This window comes from Chiloscyllium plagiosum, chromosome 20 (assembly GCF_004010195.1).
Source record: "Chiloscyllium plagiosum isolate BGI_BamShark_2017 chromosome 20, ASM401019v2, whole genome shotgun sequence".
NCBI classification, from domain to species: domain Eukaryota; kingdom Metazoa; phylum Chordata; class Chondrichthyes; order Orectolobiformes; family Hemiscylliidae; genus Chiloscyllium; species Chiloscyllium plagiosum.
In genome coordinates, this window is record NC_057729.1 from 26,006,698 (window position 1) to 26,021,053 (window position 14,356).

General features: G+C 38.1%; 1 protein-coding gene across 2 annotated transcripts in view; it reads left to right on the plus strand.

Annotated features, from left to right (window-relative positions):
* Positions 1-4,702, plus strand: part of arfrp1 (ADP-ribosylation factor related protein 1) — a 33,685-nt gene extending 28,983 nt beyond the window's left edge. Inside the window, exons 7-8 of one of the 2 annotated variants that reach the window (XM_043710320.1) lie at positions 1,115-1,215; positions 3,165-4,702. In XM_043710320.1, coding sequence (XP_043566255.1) covers positions 1,115-1,215; positions 3,165-3,252 — 189 coding nt within the window. In that variant the 3' untranslated portion in view covers positions 3,253-4,702. The remainder of the gene's footprint in view (positions 1-1,114; positions 1,216-3,164) is intronic. The other variant, XM_043710321.1, reaches the window with a different exon arrangement.
* Positions 4,703-14,356: the final 9,654 nt, after the last annotated feature.

Below are 14,356 nucleotides of genomic sequence, written 5' to 3' on the forward strand. Positions count from 1 at the left end.
TTGATTTGAATCACTTATCCATTGTTGACCGTGCCTTCCTTAGGCCCTAGATGTAGCTCTAACACATCCTCCCACACCTCTGCAACTCCCTGCCTTACTTTCGTCCTGTAAGGCATTCCTTAAACATTACTTCCTTTTGGGTGCATGTCTCCTATATATCATTTAACTGTAAACTTTTGAATTCTGAAATTCTGACGTAAGTTTTTCTGTTCGTCTGAAGAGTTTAATAATTAACTTTGGGTATTTCTGTAGCCATGCTGATTTTTTTAAAAAAAATAGCTAAAGTGAGTTAACTTCAAGATTAATAGATTTTTATTTGTTAGGAGAGTTTTACAACCACACATGATAAACAAACTCCATTTTAGAAGGACAGCACTGTAGTTTGAGAATAAGGGTTTTTGTTTCTAAATTGGGGAGGTTCTGCAGAAGTTCTGAATGAAGATAGATACGACAACGTTACTTCTGAGAAAGGAAGAAGATAAAACAATAGATTACCTTTGACTAAGGAGTTCAGTGATGGTCTCAAACCAGAAGTTTTGAATAAAGCCCTGACGTGGTTATTTGAAGCTGAGAAAATTTAAATTCAGATGTACAAGAGTTCGTGGGAAAAAGTTTGATTATCCAGAATGGGAATTAGAGTCACAGTTAAATTAAGTAGAACGGGTTAAAGCAAGAGCTTTTGTCATCTGGTGTGAGTACTGTACAAGGCTGACTTTTTTTGGGCAAAAGGTAAAGTCACTATGGTCTTATCCAGACCATAGGGCTGCTCTCTCATTCCAGAGATTCAACTAGTGATGGTTTAAGTGAGGGTCACCATGCTTTGGGCAAGGGGAGAAGTTGAGAAGGAAATTCCTTCATGATAACTTCAACTGACAAAGGAATTGAACCCATGCTGTTGGCGTCACTCTGCACTTCCATCCAGCCAACTGAACTGACTGACCCACGAACTGGGATTTGTAAAGGAGATTTTTTTTGGTGGAGGGATTAATGGTAATGTTGATAATGCATTGATTTCTTTCTGAGATGTGGCATGATCTCTTTTTTTTCCACTTTATGGTTGTTTGGGCCCATTAACCCCAACATTAATGCTTCATTCTTTCCTTATGACTGATAGACCTGCCTTTCAGTGGGAGACATTAAAACAGCTTTTAGTGATTGCGCTCCAAAAATAGGAAAGAGAGACTGTTTGGTCCAGCCATGCTCAGCGCTTACTGGGTAAGTAATGATTGTCTTCCTTCATAGCAGATTTCTGTTGGATAAATTGGTTAGGGGAAGCGGGGGTTCTGAGAGGGAGAACACAGCAAATTATTGTTTAACTGGGTATGGAGAGAACATCTATCAACTTTATTAGTAATATTGTATAAAAGAAAGAATCTGAAATTGTTGTGGAGAAAATAGAGAACCACAGGAGATGCAGAGAGTTCTTCAAGAAGTAGGTCTTTTATTTGCAAACAAAAAACCACGACACAGAAAACAAATTCTCGAATGCCCCCGAACCTCAGGATTTTTATACTTTTTTTTAAATCCTGTTTCTGTTAGCTTATCAGCATGTCCAACTATATTAATCAAAGTACCTCACTCTAGCTACACAATAAACCAGTGATGTTAGTTCCCATTATCTCTTTAGTTGTACATTCTACTTAATGTTATTCTCATGTCACTGTTAAATATTTATTGCTAATTCTGCTACAGTGATCTTCTATTCCAGACTAATCTGTCATGATAGATATTTAGCTATTCCGTCTATTACAATAGTCTCCTGTCTCAAGCTGACTACTAGCTATTAATTAGGTATTATAATGTCATGTCCCAAATAATTATGGTCCCAATCCTGTCATAATAACACTTAACAGCGAAACTTGCTTTATTACTTGTGTTATCTCATCTCGCCATAGTGACCTTTCAGCCTTAACCTTACTCTGCTAATTGGTGTAAGAGAATTCCACAATTCTTATCCCATCCTGCCTTCCACAGACCACAGATTGTCAGTGGTCTTCATGCTTTAACCCTTCCCATGCTTTCATGTTCTTTATTTTCCATAAAAATCTCCTCATATTATTTCAGACATGAGAAGATACACTTGAGTGGGAATATGGTCATATTAATTCAGTGAATACTGTAGAAGTACATGTAGCTTGGACACAGCTAATATGCTTTTAACAAAGGATGGCAAACAGTTTTGTTAGTCCTATGGAGTATTCTGAAATGAGGAGCAAGTTTGAGAACTAATTTTAATTAATCTAGTAAACAGCAGTCAGTGTACATAACTGGAGGAAAGATCCTGCTTGATTTCGCATTTGATCTATAAACTCTTGGCACTAGATTCAGCCAAACCAACAAATCACAAAATGAATAGATTTTTTGACAAAAATCCAAATAGTTGCACTTCTCATCCTGGTGTGCTAACTTTATAAATAGTAAATGGTGCACATTAGATTAATCCAACAAATTGCTTTGAACTGAATTGTAAAGCTTGTGTAGAGGAGAACGCAGATGGAAAAAATAAGTTTGGGACTGGTATGAGAAAGTTCTTATAATAGTGATAAGTGCACAGAATAGAGTTCCAGATAGAGTAGTTCAGACAATAGCCTTCGAATTATTTACAAAGTAATCGGATACAGCAAAGGGGCTCTCTAAATGTCTAAACTGAGATAAATCAAATTACTTTCCCATGTGTAGTTGCTTTGGGACAACATGTTACTCATTTCCAGGTGGTATAATTCTCCGGTGGCTAGGATAAGAGAGAGTAATTTGTATTTGGTATGTCCTTTGTCTTTGATCCAATTTATTCAGGTTAAGATGGGGGCGCATGGTAGTTGTGCATTTGTGTTATTGGTCCAAGCCAAAACAAAAGTAATTATTGCTTCTCAGTTGCTACAGCATGCTAATGTTGTAGTGTCCTAGTAAGAACTGACCAGATGTTGAGTTTATCTGACACTTAATGATAAAATAAGTGTCCACTGTATATGTTTCTCCTCCATTTTCCTGTGCCCAAAATTGCCAGTACTTGAAACCTTTAAATTAGCTGGTAGTGTTTTTAAATTACTTAATTACACATAGAAGTTTCTCAACTTTATTGTCTTGATTCTTGAGTTCTTTCTTGATTGAATATTCGATAATTTTCAGATTATGCTATACTAAAACAAATTTCTGTCGTCTTCCAGACAAGGTGTAAATGATGGAATTGAATGGATGGTCAAATGTGTGATTAGGAACATTCACAGGCCACCAAGGCAAAAGGATATCACATAAAGCATTTCTTTCAGATCTCAGACTGAACATTAAATCTCCTGTTTTATCAGAGATGCTGAATTGTCGTTCAACTGATTCAATGGATCTCCGACGTCTTGGGAATATGTCACCTGAAAATAGTCTCAAACTCACAATGCTCAATAACTGTGATATCTTATAGTCAGAATTTGTATTTGTAAACCACTATAATACTGCAGTACTACTTCCTCAGCATTTGTATTGCCTGCTTGTTTTGTGCATTAGTAAAATATTTTAGTGCACATATTCATTGTACCCATTGATAATTTTAGTGGAAGTACAAACTATTGTTACAGTTTTAGAAAAGCTCTCCCTAAGCCTTCTATCTTTTATTTCTAAATAAAAATTAAGAAGTTCACTGAATTAGCTGAAGAGTAGTGCAGACTAGCAAAAAGAGAGGTGGGTGCTGGCTTTGATTAGTAAGCTAGTCATGGCTGAGGCAATGAAATGAGCAAGACATTAAACAGCACACCCATAGACTCGTGAGGTTAAAAAACAGCCAGGGTTCTGACACCTGATTCCCATCGAGCAATCCTTTTTGAAATGTACTTTTATCAATGCAGAATGAGGATAAAATTGAATTTGTTCTCCAAACATGTCCTACCACAGATCTTTCATGAATAATAGCCAATTAACAAAATGCAACAACCTGTCAAACAATACTCATGATCCAGTCGGCAGAGGCGGAAGAAAATTCAAAAAAGGGTGAGTATTTTTGAATTAGTTTTAGACTTGAGAGAAGTAAGCAGTGGACTTACTTAAGTCAGAATGCAAGATAATATATTACAGCTAACTGTGGTATAAATTCTAGCTTCAAATGAGAATAATGTTGTCATGGCATTCTCAAATGATGAAAAGGTTCTTTACCAGGAAAGGTTCTAGGTTGTATGCTGAGTAGCTGGAGGGGCAATGCTATTAATTGTTCTAGAAAACAATGGAATTTCCTGTGGCTTGTAAGGTTGCAACAGAACGATGCTGATGTATACAATGGGAGTTTGGGAAAAAACTGAAAATTTTCATTTTTATACACCACACCCCTTCAGCCTGTGAACCACAGAACCAGGTGCAAGCAGCCAGTAATGCAGTGTGCACTTTTATCTGGTGTGTTTCTTTGTTTTGCTGACTTTGTAAATGGTAAATCTTGGAGATATATATTTTGCATCTGTAACTGTTCAAGTACGTTTGGTTGCAACAGTTTAATGTTTGCAATAGGTCCCTGCAAAAGGCACTTTCTTTCCAGCATGGGGTCAGAACAAGGGTTGAGGTTAATGTCTAAACACTTTAATAAATATTTGTAAAATGTAGATTTTATTTTGCTGTACTATTTTTCCTTTATTTTGGAAGTACTAATCCAAAAAAAAGTCATTGTAAACTAATTTTGGTGGTCTATTATTCTATTTCCTTATTTCAAATAAAAAATGTATTAAAACTTTTGGCCTTGAAGAAGCTCTGATTTATGTTGAAATACAATCCATTTGATATACAAAATGTTTTTCCTTCTGAAATAAAATTTTTGCTTCAGTAATTGGAAATCAGAGTTTAAATCTTGGCCACTTACAATGTAATGAGGCTTTTCTGTTGATTTCCTTATAATTCACACACTTCATTATGCACAAGAACATTTGGGATATGAAGTTTTATTTGAAATAACCCAAAATGTATTTGTGCATTTTTTCTTACTCTCCAGGGTATAAGGAATGTAAATGTCCAGGATCTGATAGAATTTAATGGGTAGCTTTGATAATTATCTTTAAAGTTAAAGGTAAAAGAAAGGTCTTTGTCTCGCAGCTCCTGTGCACCACTCCTGTGCACATGCATTTGCATTCCGGATCCTAACTGATAACTGTGAGAAAAGTTTTCCTTATGTGTTCTTTGTCTTTATCATTCACCTTAACTCTGTGTCTTCTAGTTCTTGACTCTGATGGTCTTCGGTTCCTTTCATAAATTTCTTACGTTTGCCATCGACTGGAATCTCAATATAGATCAAATGTGTAATCTTGAGGTGAATGTCTGCCTTTGCATCTTCTCCAGCACAAAGACAAGGCATTTCTACTTCATAGAACTTGGCCAGCCCCACCTCAAACTGCTTGCTGCTGGAATCCTCATCCTTGTCTTTGTCATCTGCAGTTTTGATGACTTCAAATCTTTTCCATTCTGAACAGAAATTATGTTGGACTTGAAATGTTAACCCTTTCCTTCTCTTCTGCCAGACCTGCTGAGTTACTCTGGAACTTTGTTTTCACTTCAATTATTTCAACAATTCCTTGATCATCTTTTTGTCAGGCATCCATTATAACCTCAGTTTTTCAGAATTTGCTGTTCAGTCAAATGATGTGTCAAGGCTTCTACACAAAATTATGCAAGGCATAGACAGGTAAATCGTGAGAATCCTTTCCCTATGACGGAGCACAAGTGTAAGGTAAGGAGTAAGTTGCTTAAAAGAGTTCTGCAGAAATTTATTTTCACCCAGACAGGAGTAGATATGTAGAAGGTGTTGCCTGAAAGGAGGTGAAGGCAAGTACTCGCGCAACATTTAAGAAGCATCAGGGCAAGCACTTAAAATGCCAGGACACAGTAGGCTACAGAACAAGTGCAGGTGTAGTTTGGTCTCTTTAGATCGACATAGATATGGTGGGCTGAAGGGCCTATTTCTCTCCTCTATGAAGTATCACCTATGTCTTTGCTGACTACACTGGCTTGAGATCTCTTAATGCTTCAAATTTAAAATTCTCATTCATCTGTTAAAATTTCTTCTTTGCCCCACCAAACCTTCTCATGGATCTACCTTTTCATTCCCTATAACCTCTCCTAGCTCAACAATATTCTCTGCCCTGCCCTAGCCCTGCATCTGCCTCCCCCTCCAAACCTTCCAAAGTATCTCTGCTTTGTTGTGGTTCTGTTCGCCGAGCTGGAAGTTTTTGTTGCAAACATTTTGTCCCCTGGCTAGGCGACATCATCAGTGCTTGGGAGCCTCCTGCGAAGCGCTTCTTTGATGTTTCCTCCGGTGTTTATAGTGGTCTGTCCCTGCCGCTTCCGGTTGTCAGTTTCAGCTGTCCGCTGTAGTGGTTGGTATATTGGGTCCAGGTCGATGTGTTTGTTGATGGAGTTTGTGGATGAATGCCATGCCTCTAGGAATTCCCTGGCTGTTCTCTGTCTGGCTTGCCCTATGATAGTAGTGTTGTCCCAGTCGAATTCATGTTGCTTGTTGTCTGCGTGTGTGGCTACTAAGGATAGCTGGTCGTGTCGTTTCGTGGCTAGTTGATGTTCATGTATGCGGATTGTTAGCTGTCTTCCTGTCTGACTGCCAGACTACTGCGACCCCTAGGACTCAAAACCGCACACAAACCAACAGCCACGCTCAGACAACAACTCACCAGAACGAAGGACCCGATACCCAACATAAGCAAGACGAATGTAGTGTACAAAACACCATGCAAGGACTGCACAAAACACTATATAAGACAAACAGGAAGACAGCTAACAATCCGCATACATGAACATCAACTAGCCACGAAACGACACGACCAGCTATCCTAAGTAGCCACATACGCAGACAACAAGCAACATGAATTCGACTGGGACAACACTACTATCATAGGGCAAGCCAGACAGAGAACAGCCAGGGAATTCCTAGAGGCATGGCATTCATCCACAAACTCCATCAACAAACACATCGACCTGGACCCAATATACCAACACTTCTGCTGAAACTGACAACCGGAAGCGGCAGGGACAAACCACTATAAACACCGGAGGAAACATCAAAGAAGCGCTTCGCAGGAAGCTCCCAAGCACTGATGATTTGTTCGTATATCTGGTTGTTGAATGTGAGGTGTGTTGTGGGGCACAAGTCCAGTAGTTTAAGTATGCCGTCTTTGTTGATAGGTTCAGCGTCCTGTTTTCTGTTCTGTATGTCCAGTAGGTTGACTATTGTTTCTCTGGCTAGATTTTTGTCAATCGAAGTGAACAGTGCCGTCATGTCGAATGATATCATGGTTTCTTCTTTGTCTCTGTGTATATTTCTGATGATGTCCAAGAATTCCTGTGTTGATTGTATAGAGTGTTTGGATCCACTGACCAGGTGTTTCCGTTTCTGTTGTAGTTCTTTGGCCAGTTTGTATGATGGTGTCCCTGGTAGTGATACTATGGGTCTGAGTGGGATGTCTGGTTTGTGTACTTTAGGTAATCCATAGAATCTGGGGGTGTTGTTGCTTTCCGGTTTCATTCTTTGTAGGTCAGCTCTGGTTATCTGTCCGTTTTTTGGTAGATTCCTTAGTGTGTTATTTATCCTATTGGTGAGTTTATCCTATCTCTGCTTTGTTGATTGGATTTGTGCCTTCCCTTCCATTAATTGTGATGCATCTAGCTACTGAGGCTCAGTGCTGTGGAATTTTCTTTGCTAGTCACTTTTTATCCTTTTCCTTTTTTTAAACAGGCTGTACTTATATCCTAGTTATTTGACTGAAGTTTTGACCACCTATCCTCTGGCTGGATACCTATTTCTTTTACAAGTCTTTGTACACAGCCTCGAAGTTTTTATTTTCATTTAAAGCATATGTTTTAAATATGGTGTGTGTTATTTGTCTTAATGTGCAGTGTCAGTTGGACTGGGGTAGACCAAATTAGAAGTCACGTTATCAGCAGCTGTTATCCAACAGGTTTATTAGAAATTGCAGGCTTTCGGAACACTGCTCCTTCGCCTGATGAAAATAAATAAACCTGTTGGGCAATAACCTGGTGTCATGTGACTTCTGACTTTATTTGTCTTCGTTAAAATCACAGCACCAGGTTTAACTTGGTCCACTCCAGTCCAACACTGGCACCTCCACATCATGGCTTTATTTGTCTTAGATGGATTTAGATGTTGAAAGGAGAGTAATATGCTGAGGCAACCAGACTATTTCAGTCAGACCCAGCATAACTTTCCTCCCTTAGTCATGTAACACTAAGCACTGTTGTGTTTGTTGCTCCTGATGATTTGGTTGGATGCAAATTCCTTTGAATTATTGACTTTTCCAGGAATTTGCATGCTTGTCCTCAACAAACAAATGCAGTGAACTTAACTGTTCAGGTTCAATTTCTAGTTAAAACAGAGCCAAAACGTTGAGTGGAAATTTACATTTCAAATTATTTTCCATCATCTTACTTTGGTTCCCAATGAACATATTGAGTCATCAAAACCGATAATCATTAATCGGATTGTTCCTTTTTTTTTGTTACTTATTTATACATAAGATTCTCTACAATTAGCACAAGGGTAAAAAGCATGGGTCATTCTGCTATAATGCACATTTCGTTAATGCAAATTCGCGATAACATGATTGGTGAACTGGGGACACTATTTCTATAGCGTGAACTTTTAAAGCGTGTATTGGTTATAGTGTGATCGTTGGTTTGAATGGTGCTGCTATTTTCTGACAACACGGGGTTGTACAAGAATGGAACTACCACATTATAGCAGAACCAACCGTATAACTCTTTCAGTGTTATGCAATTATAATTAAACATAATCAAACCTCTCAGTAGAAGTGACTTCTGCTTACATGGGAATTACAACTGGCTCAGCAAGGAAGAAGTAATAGTAATTATTATAATACACTGTTAGATCAGATCTCCATATTGAAAAAGTAGACTCTGACACAAATGATTTTCTAAATATTTCTTGTCTTTTGTAATTTTTGTTATAGAGTCATAGAGATGTACAGCATGGAAACAGATCCTTCGGTCCAACCTGTCCATGCCAACCAGATATCCCAACCCAATCTAGTTCCACCTGCCATCACCCAGCCCATAAACCTCCAAACCCTTCTATTCATATACTCATCCAAATGCCTTTCAAATGTTGCAATTGTACTAGCCTCTACCACTTCCTCTGGCAGCTCATTCTATCTTATAGATGTTCCTTCGAAATTAAGCACCTTTTCACTATTGGTGAGAAGTATTGTCATCAAGTGACCACAGAGAAGATGCATAAGAGCAGGCTTTCTTTATAAAGTTCTGGTTGTAAGCATAATTGACAAGACCAGCTTTTACTCCCTATTCAAATTGCCCATTAGAATGGGGTGAGCTGCCTTTTTCAAACATTGCAATTCATGTGCACTCACGACTTGGAAGCGTGCACCAGTAATCATGTCCCTGGATGTGAATAGTACATAAAGAACCAGAACATCTGGCTCTGGATGTTTCTTCCATTCTGCTGCTCTTGCACTTAAGGTTTTTTTTAAACACTGCAGCTCAACCAACCAGAGGGTTGTTGTCTGGCAGAATTTATTTAATTTGAAAGTTTCCTGATGCTGTTCAGTCTCTCAATCTCACTCCAACATTGTTTTGCACAGGTCAACAATATGCAACACTTTATTTTCTTTTCTATACTTCCTTGGCATTTCAGTTATAGCAGTTGACAGTGTGGTGCTGGAAAAGCACAGCAAGTCAGGCTCATTCCTGATGAAGGGCTTATGCCCAAAACGTCGATTCTTCTGCTCCTCGGGTGCTGCCTGACCGGCTGTGCTTTTCCAATACCACACTCTAAACTCTGATCTCCAGCATTTGCCGTCCTCACTTTCTCCGAGTTGATTTCAGTTATTCCAGTCCAATTTAAACTTCAGTTTATAGTCCCCAAAAAATGATAAGTATGTGGCCTTGTAAGGTGTTGAAAGTAATCCTGCAGTACTGTTAGATGAATTGCTACTGTCAGTATTTTCATCTAGTGCCAATGAAAAAAAAATTGTGTATTTCCAGGTCAGGATGGTTTGTAATTTGGAAGTAAACTTAAAGGTCATGTTATTTCCTTGTGCCTGCTAGTCTTGTTCTTCTATGTGGTAGGCATTGCAGATTTGACAGTTAATATCAAAGAAGCCTCGGTTAGTTGTTGCATTGCATCTTGATAGTACACATTCTGCATATCCATTCTAATTGGTTGGAGAATTGAATTTTTAAGGTGCTGGATGAGGTGCTACTAAGCAGGTTGCTTTGTTTTGGTTTGTGTTGAGTTTCTTAAGTAATGTTGGTCCTGCAGCTATCCAGGCCCATCATAACACTCCTGACTTGTCCTTTAGATCTGGTGAAAAAGCTTTGAAATGCAGAAGTTCAGTCACTTGCCACAGAACTCCCAAGTTCGGATTTATTCTTGTAGCTGATGCAGTTAGATTTCTAGTCAGTTGTAAGTGCTCGTGATATTGATGGTGGGGGATTCAGTGATGTGAATGTTTAACTGACCTTGCTACATTTGGATGCAGAATGTTTCATTATCTGAAATACTGAATGGTACTGAACACTGTACAACCATCAACAAACAACTCACTTTTGACTTTATGATGGAGAGAAGGTAACTTATGAAGCAGCTTAAGATGGTCAAGCCTTGGACACTACCCTGAAGAACTCCTGCAGTAATGCCTTGGGGCTGAGAAGATTGACCTCCTTTAATTAGAAAAGAAGATAGTTATGTTGTATGTGACTGCAGTTAGTAGTGAGTCATCCTCTCTAAGATATTCCATTCCTTTCCTACTTACATTAGTTGTTCGATTCTGGAATTACAAGAACAGGATCTGACTCACTCTTATAAATTTGTCAGTTTATTATAACTGTAAAAATCCCTTTTACAATTTTACCAAAACTTACAATTGGCTGTTTGTTATAGGATTGATTGTAGATCTGCATGTGGAGATGATTGCTCCCTGTCTTTCTTCACCTCCATCCAATGCCCCCAAGTTGTTCTGTCTTATGTCCCAGTCAATTGAAGGTTCAGACAAGGATTATAATTTTTCATAACTCTCTTTATCTTGGTCTTCCAAACTTCTGAACTACACAAAATTGAAAGATCATAGACAATACTACCCCCTCGCCTGTTGGACACAGCACAAAATAATATGATTTCCCCAAAGATGATGGGTGCTTAGCTCATAGCCTGTTCAGATCTTAATGTTCCCACCATTTGTGAAAGGGCATGTATGTGATTCATAATTGCTATTATTTTGTGGCATTATCTCGTTGTTAATGTTCTCTAAACCTGTCATGAGTGAGGATTTCAATTTGTTCATTTCTTCTAAAGTTAACTTTTTTGTATTTGCCTCCTGACACTAGCTGATGTCAGTTTAAAAAGGGCTCATTGATGCTACATTCAGTAACATACTGCTTTCATGTCAAACTATTGTTGCGCACGTTGAGTTTGAGTTTGACTCGATTGTTCATGCTTGGACCAAAGCTGTAATCAGCTCTGGAGAAGTGGCCCTGGCTGAACTCAAATGGAGTTAACAGTGAGTTTGTAAGTAAGTGCCACTTAACAGCTATGTTAGCGACACCTTCCAGCACTTTGGTAATGATTGAGACGAAACTGAAGGGACAGCAATTGATCATATTGAATTTGTCCTGCCTTCTTTGGACAGGATATGCCTATGAAATTTTAGAGCCTAAATCTTCAGTATTGTAACCAGGAGTTTGTTAGAATCATAGACTTTGCTGTATCCAGTATGCTCAGACATTTCAGAATATTATGCAGATTGAGTCAAATTGACTGAAAACTGGCACTTGAAATACTTTGGAACTCAGAACATACCATTCAAACTAGAAGTTAGAGTAGGCAGTTCACCCTGGACCCTGCTTCGCCATTTAATGCAATGATAACTGAACTCATTATGGTCTCAATGCCACCTTCCTGCCGACCTTTATAACATTACTAATTAAAAATCTGTTATCTCCAACTTAAATTTAGTCTCCCAGCATCCACTGCACTCTGGGGTAGTGAATTCTACAGAATCACAGCACTTCGAGAGAAGTAATTCCTCTTTGTCTCTGTTTTAAATCTGCAGCCCTTTAACCTAAAAGTGTGACCTGTAGTTGTAGATTACCCCACAAGAGGAAACATCTGCTCTGAATCTACTTTGCCAATCTCCTTTATCATCTTATTTATCTCAATTGAATCTCCTCTCATCTCCTCTCTCCACTCATGAATTTAGATCTAAACTGCTCAATCTCTCCTTATAAGCGATGTAACTCTGGAATTAATCTAATGAGCCCTCTCTAAAAAGCCTCCAGTGCAATTGCATTCTTACTCAAACAAGGAACCAAAACTGTATTCAGTTCTGCAGATGATCAATGCATTAGTGATATCACAATTGCAACAACACTTTCCTGCTTTTATACTCCATTTCTTTGACAATAAATGTCAAAATTCAATTTGTGCTCTCAGTACCTTCTGCACCTGCAAACTGCTTTCTGCAATTCAGATCCCTCCATAATGAAGCATTTTGAAGTTTCTACCCATTCTACCCATAAGTTGCCTTTTTATGTTTATGACCAAAAAATGGGTTACCTTGCACTTGTTCACATTGAGCTCCATCTGCTGAATTTTGGCCTACTCACCTAATATCTGTTTATAACAATCATCTTTCTTCATTGCAATTTATTTTCCCACCTATTTTAGTGTCATCTGCACATTTGACTATCCCTGCATCCAAGTCATTAATGTAGATTGTAAAATAGTTGGGGCCTGAGGACTGAATCCTGTGACACCCCACGAGTCTCAATTTGTCAGAGAATTAATATTTATTTGCTCTCTTGGAACCAAGCTATTTGTTAGAATGGTCTACACTGTGGTCAAACTCTTAGCCATTCCATTCCACAGATGAATCCATTGCACTCAAATCACAAAACACAATATCTCTTCTACTGGAAGCAGATATTACAAACGTAGCACTTTACTTTTATACACCTACCAACAATTTCATTATCCATCTAAAAATTGTCAAAAATATCAAGCTTAGTCCCTTGATAGTTCACCCAATATCTTATGAGGTTCCAGTATATCTTAAAATAATGTAGCCAAGGTTCATCTCTGGTCCATGATAAGTATGTTATTTTTAATCCTGGTGGTTGTAAAGCATAGCAGTTTGGCCTACATGTGGTCTACAAGGAAAAGCCAAGTTTCGTGTTCCTTATCACTATTCAGTGGCATCTGCTTATGTAAGTGTTAGTGGCTTTTCACAATTTTTTTTACTTCCAAAAAAAACTTTCACAGTTTTTCTGTTTGTCTCCAGTTAAACTTCAGCACGGATTTCTGTTTAGATATTTTCCATATCACAGCAAAATCTTAGTAATTTTAGCAAAATGGCAGTAATTTATGTTTTTAAAAAAATCCTTAATTTGCATTTTGCACTTTTTGTTGCTTCCCAATATTAAGTAGCTGAAACCATAATTTTGAATGGTGCCAGATTACATTGCTTAACTAATTGGAAGGAAGGTGATGAAATTAATTTCCACTTAGAATATGCTTCTAGTTAGCAATTGTAAATGTAAATTGTAGCATGGAAGCATTCTTTGATTTCTTGTCACTGATCAGTTCTCTTTAATTAAATCATAAGTCTTGTGAAAGGCAAGTTGCTTAAAAGGTCTAGTTTTTTTTAAGATATGGAAGACTTATAATGAGCAACAGAATCCAAGGTTAGTCTTCTGCAGGAACTGCATGAACAAGCAATTTTTTCATTACACTGGGTATTGTGATTAAAATGTTGTGTTACTCAGTTTTTATTACCATTATAAAAATGATATTTTAGCACAGTGTCTACTTAAAGTAAAATGGTCATTTGACAACACACCCAGGTATAGAACTGGGCTAATGGTGCAAAACAATATGAGAGACAATGGTGACATTGCTGACAAATCATCATAAGATTTTGAATCTCTGAAGTTTCTTGAATGGTGTTAAAAGTATCAATTGTAAACAATTGTGGTGTATACTGTTCATTTATTTCTAAAATGAAAGCGTTGGGGTTGAGAATGACTGATCAGTAGCTTTGTATCCAGATAAAAATGTGTTTCATGTTGTAATGCGGAACAGTGCAGAGGAAGCCATGTTTGAAATTAATTTACAGACTGTCTTCCAAACGAACGAATATCAGGCAAACTTCAGTTTTACATGGTCAGCAAGAGAAGAAGCTGTGCTGTCTTTGCGGGTTATCACATCTGGATGTGGGAGGGAGACAGCCTCTAGTCAAAGATACACAATCACAGTCATCTGAGGATGCCAGGTAATTTATTGAAGCATGGAAGAAAAGAGAAGAAGCATTTGACCAGGACTCGGTGCTGGTAGTGA